The sequence below is a fragment of the Mya arenaria genome, chromosome 16 (assembly GCF_026914265.1).
Source record: "Mya arenaria isolate MELC-2E11 chromosome 16, ASM2691426v1".
NCBI classification, from domain to species: Eukaryota; Metazoa; Mollusca; class Bivalvia; order Myida; family Myidae; genus Mya; species Mya arenaria.
The window spans coordinates 45072905-45084094 of NC_069137.1; the positions used below are offsets into that span (position 1 = coordinate 45072905).

Sequence of the window (11190 nt, forward strand, 5' to 3'; positions counted from 1 at the left end):
GACATTCAAAATCTTCAAAAATTAAGAAATTTTCGTAAAATGTTCATTAACTTCTTTGGACCTTTTAGAAGACATTTAACGTCTTAACAATATTCTTCTTAAATAAAAAATGAACTATTTTACATCGTATGAAAGGCAATACATCAAATAGTAATTGAGTCATTGTGGAGCAAAATACTATAATAAAAATGATAAGTGAACTACAACAATATCCTTCACTAACTTTAAATACATGGGAATCTAGAGTATAGTTTGTCTTGGCCTTCCTACACTATCTACATTTTCATTTGAAAGGAATACTGAGGACACCACTGCTCTAAAAGTAAGTTAAAGTTTAAGATCATTTAAAGGTTATTTCAAACAATCCTATTTGATGCTTTTAAATAATTAAAGCGAGCAGCATTTATTTATTAAGAAGTGTTTGTTTTCTGTTGATGTATATTAAAATAATCCAGTCAGTAGTATAATTTTATTTCATCATGGTATTGACTTAAGTAAAATGTTTAGCCGGTATTAATATGGTTGTCTTATCTACTTTAGTTCACACAGAGTACACAAATATTGACCTTCGTTGATCTTCAATTCAGAACTTGAAGATGTTTAAACATTCAACATAAACGTTAGGTCAGGGCGAAAGAGATAACGCATTGCTAAACCTGCTTTAATAAATGACATTGCTCCTTATAAAATAATCACTTTAAAAGTTTGGTTTAAAAAATCAATTCACAACTGATGTTAAAGGCCTAGTTTAAGGAATGTTTGGCATGATAATCCCCTGCTGTGCATCTCCTGCTAATTGCACTGGTGTCACAGTAGAGGTCAATTTCCTGTGTATTCGTTAATTGGCTCAGGGCCATTTAGGGTCTTTTTTCATAACAAACATCCCCAACTGCACAGCAGGATAGTTTGGAGATCTGATAAGACAATTAAGCAAGAAGATTAAGATCAATTAACAAAGGTTGTGTACAAATACACGTCGTTTGTTTTTGTGGCGGGGGGGGGGGGGGGGTCACTTACAGAAGGCTTAAACTAGGCCTTTAAACAAGAAACTGCCTTAATGTATTTGTGGTCAACCTTTCTGTTTGTTTAATGAGAAGGCAGTATTTTGCATTTTTCCAATTCATTTATTTCAGTGAATAAGCAGTCAGCAGTTATTGGTATAAAAACACGTGAAGCGTTTTATATTATTGTGACATATATAGTTTACACAATATAATGTTGACCACTTAAAAGATAAAGGTTGTTAGTCGCTTCAAACCTTTTTTTGTAAGGGTATACATACACATTTAAAACATTTGTAAAACACTCTTGTAAGCTCGATTTTACATCATTATTTAATTCTTAGTACATTGTGCTATTCAAATGTTTTCAGAATCAGAATTATATCCAGAAAAATGACCTCAAAAATTGGCCTGGCAGTATTTGGTATGGGCAAAATGGGTGAGCGTGTTTGTTTGTATGATTTGTAAAGCAGGTGTCAAATGTGTGTTAATATACGTCAGCTTACACTGATAATCATGTTGTTCCTTTTTGGGCTATAATTTACAGTGGATCCATATTCATATAATACTCGTCTTCAAGATGTTTTAAGTTTGAATGGCAAAAGCGGCAGTACAAAAGCCTGTGTCAATAAACAATGCACATAGCAATAGGATGTTTACAATTCTGAAAGTTTGAGTTAATAATTGCTATTAATAAAAACATTTCCAAAATGCATTTTGTTAAACACAGAGAATTTGTATAATTCAGTGTATTATCAAAGTATGAAGTAACGTCAACAAAGATTTAAGGACGTCGTAGAAAAGTCTTTTAAATATGTTTGAACCCTTTATGACAGATTTATCTATTTTGTAAACGGACTGTTGTCACATATACAACGGCTGTTTTTTACATTTAAACACTTTTTCTGCTTTATTAAGGCTGATTAATTAATTATTGCTCTTTTTCAACTAATGAAAGGTAAGATGGAAAGAGTAACCGTGGAGGTTGAGAGTTTAAACCCTACCAGGGTGTCAGTTGTCCAGTGATATATGTGTCCGCCCATCACGGAAAAGGTTCTCATTCTGACCTCGAACAGGATTAAAGTTGACACAAGTGCTGAGTTATATTCAAATAACGGAATCGAGCGTGATCCTATATTCAAAATATAGCTACAAGACATCATTATGAACTAAAAACATTACAACACTTTTATGCTTAGTTCCGCGTTTTATTTGTTTCATATATAACTATAAACATGTTTCATGAAATGATAATCAACATATCAATGCAAACCCATTTCCGTTGTCAGGATTAGAGCACGTACGGAATATTCTGCGATCGCCACGTGCCTCTCTCAGATGGATCGTTCGTGAGAACGTTGAAGAGGCACGTGCTCTGACGTCATCATACAACCTTGACACGCGCTGCGAGACGCCTGCTAATGCTCAAGTGGCCATCGAGGACCCAAAGTCGGTAGTTCGTGAGATAAATTTGATGAATAATTTGTTAAATGTCCGTTTTAGTCAAAATTAATCGTCAGCACATTACTATTGATTTATATATATATATGTGTGATCAAAAACGAGTCGACATATATTATGCACCTCTATTTAACGAGTCCATTAAATGTGTAAGTAAGCGAGCTTTTGGTGAAATTGGGTATATATGAGTTGGGCGAGTGGAATAAATTTGGCAATTATACATACACGAGTGTCACAGTATTTTTATCCCATGCTTTTGTCACCAATAAGACTTTAGCTTATGATGTGCCGATCACCAAAAACTGACAAAGCATGCCATTTCCCGCGGTACATGCAGTGCAGAAATTAAGTACCCGAAAAGAAATTCGACCATTTTAATTCCGTGTATAAAAAAAATAATAATGTGTTGATATCTTATACGAATCATAAAATCGACTCTACATCTTTAACGAATTGTTTTATGTAGTATTTAAATGGTGAAATAACACCTGTTGGATCATAAATTTGTAATATGATTATGTCTTCATTGCCCATTTAATGCGGAAAGTGTTAAACGTTTGATTATTGTCTTTTATGAAATCAAGGGGGAAAAATCATGTTTGCCTCTAATTATCTAAAAGGAGAAGGAAGTACTTAAGACAAATAAAATTGTATCATCTTAAAACAAAATGAGAAATAAACGTATGCTTTACTGAAACATTATCAAGTTATCAGTTATTGGAACCAAATATACTGTTAACAAACAAAAGTGATATTGTTTTCTTGTTTAAATTTGTTAGTGAAGTTATCTTAACGTAACGTCTATTTGAAGAAATTTGAAAAGTGTTATGGTTGTTATCAGTGTAGAAGCAGTGCTGATTGTATCCCCATCATCCACCCACGAGGATCTCATTACCAGATCTCTTCATGCAGGTAAAATACAACAATACTCTAGAAGGCTACCAATTGCCTGTTAAAAAAGCATCAATGTCTTGCTTACACAAAGTACATACCATTTAAACGTAGATGGACAAACTCAACGGGCAAGACTTAACTATGACCCAAGCATTAAACTGATCTATTGGTAAGTAAAGATACCAACCAAGCAGCCAAAGCATTACCAATTTCATAGTTTTTATTGAACACAAGCGAACATAATTATGTAAGTGAATGTACAGGGATAAGCAAGTAAGAACGCCTTAACAATTATCATCTTTGCAAACACATAGCCTAATACAAAAACTAAAACTACACAGAAAAGCCCAGAAAGCAAGCCTTGACAATGTTCGTGTTTAAACACACGTAGCTCAATACAAAGTTTGAAACTACAGAGACAAGCCCAGTAAGCAAGCCTTGACAATGTTCATGTTTAAACACACGTAGCTCAATACAAAGTCTGAAACTTCAGAGACAAGCTCAGTAAGCAAGCCTTGAAAATGTTCAGGTTTAAGCACACAAGTTCATGTTTAAACACACGTAGCTCAATACAAAGTCTGAGACTACAGAGACAAGCTCAGTAAGTAAGCCTTGACAATGTTCGTGTTTAAACACACGTAGCTCAATACAAAGTCTAAAACTACAGAGACAAGCTCAGTAAGCAAGCCTTGACAATGTTCGTGTTTAAACACAAGTAGCTCAATACAATGTCTAAAACTACAGAGACAAGCTCAGTAAGCAAGCCTTGACAATGTTCGTGTTTAAACACAAGTAGCTCAATACAATGTCTGAAACTACAGAGACAAGCTCAGTAAGCAAGCCTTGACAATGTTCGTGTTTAAACACAAGTAGCTCAATACAATGTCTGAAACTACAGAGACAAGCTCAGTAAGCAAGCCTTGACAATGTTCATGTTTAAACACACGTAGCTTAATACAAAGTCTGAAACTACAGAGACAAGCTCAGTAAGCAAGCCTTGACAATGTTCATGTTTAAACACACGTAGCTTAATACAAAGTCTGAAACTACAGAGACAAGCTCAGTAAGCAAGCCTTGACAATGTTCATGTTTAAACACACGTAGCTTAATACAAAGTCTAAAACTACAGAGACAAGCTCAGTAAGCAAGCCTTGACAATGCTCATGTTTAAACACACGTAGCTTAATACAAAGTCTGAAACTACACCGACAAGCCCAGTAAGCAAGCCTTGACAATGTTCATGTTTAAACACACGTAGCTCAATACAAAGTCTGAAACTACAGAGACAAGCTCAGTAAGCAAGCCTTGAAAATGTTCATGTTTAAACACACGTAGCTTAATACAAAGTCTGAAACTACAACGACAAGCCCAGTAAGCAAGCCTTGACAATGTTCATGTTTAAACACACGTAGCTTAATACAAAGTCTGAAACTACAGAGACAAGCTCAGTAAGCAAACCTTGACAATGTTCATGTTTAAACACACGTAGCTGAATACAAAGTCTAAAACTACAGAGAAAAGCTCAGTAAGCAAGCCTTGACAATGTTCATGTTTAAACACACGTAGCTCAATACAAAGTCTGAAACTACAGAGACAAGCCCAGTAAGCAAGCCTTGACAATGTTCATGTTTAAACACACGTAGCTCAATACAAAGTCTGAAACTACAGAGACAAGCTCAGTAAGCAAGCCTTGACAATGTTCATGTTTAAACACACGTAGCTCAATACAAAGTCTAAAACTACAGAGACAAGCTCAGTAAGCAAGCCTTGACAATGTTCATGTTTAAACACACGTAGCTCAATACAAAGTCTAAAACTACAGAGACAAGCCTCAGTAAGCAAGCCTTGACAATGCTCATGTTTAAACACACGTAGCTCAATACAAAGTCTAAAACTACAGAGACAAGCTCAGTAAGCAAGCCTTGACAATGCTTCATGTTTAAACACACGTAGCTCAATACAAAGTCTGAAACTACAGAGACAAGCTCAGTAAGCAAGCCTTGACAATGTTCATGTTTAAACACACGTAGCTCAATACAAAGTCTGAAACTACAGAGACAAGCTCAGTAAGCAAGCCTTGAAAATGTTCATGTTTAAACACACGTAGCTTAATACAAAGTCTGAAACTACAACGACAAGCCCAGTAAGCAAGCCTTGACAATGTTCATGTTTAAACACACGTAGCTTAATACAAAGTCTGAAACTACAGAGACAAGCTCAGTAAGCAAACCTTGACAATGTTCATGTTTAAACACACGTAGCTGAATACAAAGTCTAAAACTACAGAGACAAGCTCAGTAAGCAAGCCTTGACAATGTTCATGTTTAAACACACGTAGCTCAATACAAAGTCTAAAACTACAGAGACAAGCCCAGTAAGCAAGCCTTGACAATGTTCATGTTTAAACACACGTAGCTCAATACAAAGTCTAAAACTACAGAGACAAGCCCAGTAAGCAAGCCTTGACAATGTTCATGTTTAAACACACGTAGCTCAATACAAAGTCTAAAACTACAGAGACAAGCCCAGTAAGCAAGCCTTGACAATGTTCATGTTTAAACACACGTAGCTCAATACAAAGTCTAAAACTACAGAGACAAGCCCAGTAAGCAAGCCTTGACAATGTTCATGTTTAAACACACGTAGCTCAATACAAAGTCTAAAACTACAGAGACAAGCTCAGTAAGCAAGCCTTGACAATGTTCATGTTTAAACACACGTAGCTCAATACAAAGTTTAAAACTACAGAGACAAGCTCAGTAAGCAAGCCTTGACAATGTTCATGTTTAAACACACTTAGCTTAATACAAAGTCTGAAACTACAGAGACAAGCCCAGTAAGCAAGTCTTGACAATGTTCATGTTTAAACACACGTAGCTCAATACAAAGTCTGAAACTACAGGGACAAGCTCAGTAAGCAAGCCTTGACAATGTTCATGTTTAAACACACGTAGCTCAAAACAAAGTCTGAAACTACAGAGACAAGCCCAGTAAGCAAGCCTTGACAATGTTCATGTTTAAACACACAACACTCAATCCGAACACCGAAACTACAAGAAAAGGTCCAGTAGCATTAAATGTTATCATATGTCCTGTATATAAACACAAAAGTCAAACACCTAAACAACATATAGCGCTGCAAGACAACATGTATTTCCGAATAATCATAATATAATCATTATTAAATGAACCGACTTGACACTGTCCGTAAAAACTAAGACAGAAATCGCCTAATCGGATAATGATTAGTAGTCCCAAAATGCAACGAAAATCTAATATGACTAACAATCTTATCGGCAAATCGGCATTGCCAGAGTGCTAGTAAACTTACACACCACCCTGAACATTATTTCTAGTATAATAAAACTGTAACCACATAGAATTGCTTCGCGTTCAACAATGAGTCAACTGTATGACCGAACGACATTATTTATACTGGAGCCGTTGCGCTTCTAGCGTATGTAATGCCATGACATTATGCCTCCAAACACTGAATTCGTTAAGCATTCGGCTACTTGGCAGGTCTCTCAAAAGTTCGGATGGTGTTTTCTTTGATTAAATCTACAAAATAAATCAAATAGCGGAACGATAACAAGAATTGAAGCAATAACTAACGTGTGAATAAATAACAACGCCTTTCGCTCATAAGCTAGTAAGTTATTGAACGTTGTCCATGATAGTATGGCTCAAAAAATGATTACTTCATCCACAACCTTCGACAAAAATAAACAAACGACTCGTTCTCGAGTACAATTTCAATAATTCGGATGGTGGATGTTTTAACATTAACATAAACACAAAACTCTTTTATGGATAGCCATCAGAACACATTATGTTTGCTAGTATATTTTAGGGAAGGCCGTGTTTTGCGAGAAGCCGCTGACCACGAGTATACAGTCCACCCGGGCATGTTATGACTTAGCTGAACAAAAAAATAAACCACTCTTTTGTGCCTTCCATAGGTGAGTAAACCGTCTACCCAGTAAATTACTATCTTGCTAAACAGAGAAACAAACCAAGTCTGTGTGCCTTCCATGAGTGAGTATTGTGTCCAACTGGGCATGTTACGGTCTTAGTGAGCAGAAAATAAAAACACCTTATGTTGTGGTTTCTATAGGTGAGTATACAACCACACTACAATTCGAATACAATTATCAATATTTATTAGGTGTTTACCGAGGACTTAGGAACACATTGTACCTTTTGAATAACAATTTTTTTTTCGCTTTAGGCGATTCGACCCCAGTCATTTCTCGATCTATCAACAAATTCTCACAGGAAGTACAGGACCGGTGCGCATTGTAAAATCTACCAGTCGTGATTTTAGCCACCCACCTATAGAATACGTCAAAACGTCAGGTGAGCTATGCACCAGCCATGTAGCCACGTCCCAAGGTCCTGGGTTATACCGGGGATAGCGGGGGGAAATAGGCCTCCTCACCTAGGATGTCCCCGGGTGCAGGGAGCATTATGCGGGGATCTTACAAGCGTTTTGTTCACGAAGGGCAAATATTTTACTTGGGATCGGCTGGACCGAGAGTCAAAGTCCTCATGAATGCTTAATGGCTAATATAAAGACATTTGCACTAAACACTTAAACACCTAAACAGTGCGGGCTGGATCTGTCGAATCGTTAAGAATACTTTATATAAGCACAAACTCAGCTTACAATACAAACTTCATATGTGCATATGCAATCAGTAATCTCATTAATATGTATAGCTGTTTTTGTCCTCAATATTAGTATATTATAACAGGAGTTTCCTCTGGGAAAAAAACACATCAGACACCACTATCTAGGTGACAGTTGACAGATGTTCTTCAAAAAACATTGTTAAAATGACCAATACCGTGTACTTTGTAAATGATGTACAAGTATGTTAAGCGATTGCAGATCAAGAACATTTTGAGGGTTTTGCGAAAGACATGCGTTTTTCCTTATATTCATATGTACGCACGTTTCTCCACACGATTGAATTTTTAGGCGGAATTTTCCGGGACTCGACCATCCATGACCTTGACATGGGAGGCTGGATCATAGGAAGCCGACCGACAAGCGTCTTTGCACAAGGCCACGCCCACAAAGATGAGCTAAAGGGGGCAAGCGACAATGATCAAGTGGTTGTTGTAGTAACGTATGAAAACGGCGCCATTTCTGTGATAGACAACGGGAGATGGTGTCCCTTTGGCTATGATCAACGGCTGGAGGTATAAAAACATATAATTCACTCTTTCAGTATTGTATAAGTAAACATGTGGAGGTGTCTTTATTTTCAAATATGGGAAAGGGCTTTAGAGTGCAATTGTTTGAATGGGAATAGCATATTACAGTGTAATACTTATGTAAACAATTAGACGCAACGACAGCTTACATAAAAATAAGAACATTGATTGGTCAAAAGTGCATTCAATTATTGATATTAACCAATCAAATGAATTAAACGTACAGACTAAACTTAACCATGGTGACAACTTTTCAAGATAATATATATACTTATATTAATTAATCATGGTATGCTTTGAAAACGATGCTACAAGATAAAATTATGTTGTGACGGTACAACATAGTAACTAGTAACGATAAAAGTTGTTCATTTGCTATCGCTTAAAGTGATCAATTAACAACAATACTTATTTATGTGTCGTGAAACATGGGGAATCATCTGTTGTGTTATCATATCTTTAACTTTTATCGTATTTAAAATCTGACTCTTTGTTAAATTGAAACGCGTTTTACAATTCAAAATATATTAATATGTATCTAACAATATCTGTTTACATTTGGGTATTTCACTTTTACGGAATGTGACGATGTCAAATCATAAGGTTTTTTTCGTGTTGATTTTCAATGGTTTTTCGATCTTTGAAATTTTGGTATTTCATACCGACATGCACGTGCCTGATACGAGTAAAGTGTGACGCGATTTTCTGATTTCTTCGAGCTCAACATCCTTTAAATGTACATCTTACCTGCAAAACAGTAGTCCCATAAACATGTGAACCGTATGGGTTGTTGCGGGGGGCCTTTTCCTTTTAGTCCCGATACATTATTTCTCCATCTGTTCTTTAGGTACTTTGTGAAAAGATGCAGCTCTCCGTTGAAAACAGGGGAGCTAACCACGTGGTTAGCGGTACGAACCAAGGTATGTTACAATCGGCTCCTGAGGCCAACTTCATGCGCAGGTACCCGGAGGCGTACGCCAACGAGCTGGAACACTTCCTTGACGTACTTGAAGGTAAAGAGAGTCCATCGACGGATAAATTTCAGCAGTTAATGTGAACCTTGTCTTCTAAGTAAAGTATTCAAATATGTATCATCCATACATTTTAAATTGTATTAGACAGGATCAAATCCAATATTTAACGTAAGAGGGGAAGAAAAATGTGGCTAAGTTTTTTTGTTTTTGTTTTATTTTGGCGTGGGGGGATCTTCTCCCAGGAGAGTGTGGCAGTTTTAGTTTAAAATGAAGCAATCTGATGTATTCATATTTATTATATAGACATTAAACTTCATTTGGTCAATTAACGCCTCCCCTTAATACGCTAGGGTTGTATGCAAGAAACTACATTTGAAAATTACACAGTATAAACCACAAGTTTGTAACGTTTTAACATAGCTTATAACAATTAAAAAGGTATTATTTCGATTCCCTTCAGGAAAAAAGGTGAAATACGAACAAAAAGCAGGGCTTAAATTGTGTAACTCAACATAAAAGTATGAAATAGTAGAGTGTAACCTAAGTAAGTGTTATGGAACCAGTAATTAATACTTTCCTTCATTCTCGTGTATCACATGACAACATACTTTTATCACACAGTTCCTTCCCCTGTTTCAGAAAAGGATGAGTTGCGAGTCACGAGGAGAGATACTTTACAGGCCATGCGTCTGGCTGACCTGTGTTATGAGTCACTTAGGACGAAAACAGCCGTACCGTACACGGATTAATATCTATGAATTAGGATTTCATGTATAGTAGATTCTAATTAAACATACAATTTACGAATATTAGAATATTAGAAATACTTGCTACATTTTTAACCATGATAATGCAGATAGGCAATGAAAAATTGTTTAAGGTCCGTCAGCAGCCACTCATCCGATACACACTCCCTGACAATGTGCCGGCCAATGTGGCTATATTTGTATGACAGTTAGATGACCTGATGTAATCGAAATTATTAAGAAGGGCTCGTTTGCTACGCCCTCACCGCCTATTCTTAATTATTTAAATATGACTTCAGGAAATCTAACTATTACATTACTGCATTATATCAAGAAAATTTGAATACACAATAGATACTACAGGGCAAGACCAATACCCGAACAAAACACATCACCATAGCGGGATGAACATCCGTAGGTCTTTCGGACCATCTTATTTATGTATATATACATATCGTTTTAAACCGCATCGGTATCCCGACAACATGCTCAGTATCAAGTTAAAGTTTCTAAACAGAAAGTATAATGGTGGTTTTATATGGTCGTAGAAGTGTTGTTGTGGTGAAATGGTTGCATGTGTAAACCAACGGATCGTTTTCCTGCCTATGTGTGTTAGGAATACTTTTTCTCTTTAATATCTTTTTTTTATAGATCTTTGCTTTTGTACATGTTCGTCAATCGCCACCGTCTTTATCTTGTTGTGAGTTCATGTTATATAAAACAATAATTTATACAACATCACCAACTTCTTTATCTTATTGTGACCTAAGGAAGTTATATATCCGTCAATGCCTTTTTGAATATTGATGTGTTCGCACTGTCCCAGAATGACCATGAACAGGTTGATGAACTTTGAATGACTATCGGCATTCACTCACCAAAATCCAGCCG

At 36.3% G+C, this 11190-nt stretch overlaps 1 protein-coding gene across 1 annotated transcript; it reads left to right on the plus strand.

The window, feature by feature from the left end:
* Positions 1-285: 285 nt before the first annotated feature.
* Positions 286-10302, plus strand: LOC128221277 (inositol 2-dehydrogenase-like). The gene is made up of 9 exons (XM_052929831.1): positions 286-322; positions 1373-1440; positions 2291-2450; positions 3304-3374; positions 7210-7318; positions 7588-7715; positions 8341-8564; positions 9427-9592; positions 10193-10302. The coding sequence occupies exons 2-9, from the start codon at positions 1395-1397 to the stop codon at positions 10300-10302; spliced, it is 1014 nt and encodes a 337-aa protein (XP_052785791.1). The 5' UTR covers positions 286-322; positions 1373-1394.
* The last annotated feature ends 888 nt before the right edge of the window (positions 10303-11190 follow it).

Bases quoted from the DNA above. Each gene is read 5' to 3' on its own strand.
- LOC128221277 (XM_052929831.1), top strand. From the start codon at position 1,395: ATGACCTCAAAAATTGGCCTGGCAGTATTTGGTATGGGCAAAATGG. The intron at 1,441-2,290 runs GTGAGCGTGTTT...TTCCGTTGTCAG, and splicing joins ATTTGGTATGGGCAAAATGG to GATTAGAGCACGTACGGAAT. The intron at 7,716-8,340 runs GTGAGCTATGCA...TTGAATTTTTAG, and splicing joins AGAATACGTCAAAACGTCAG to GCGGAATTTTCCGGGACTCG.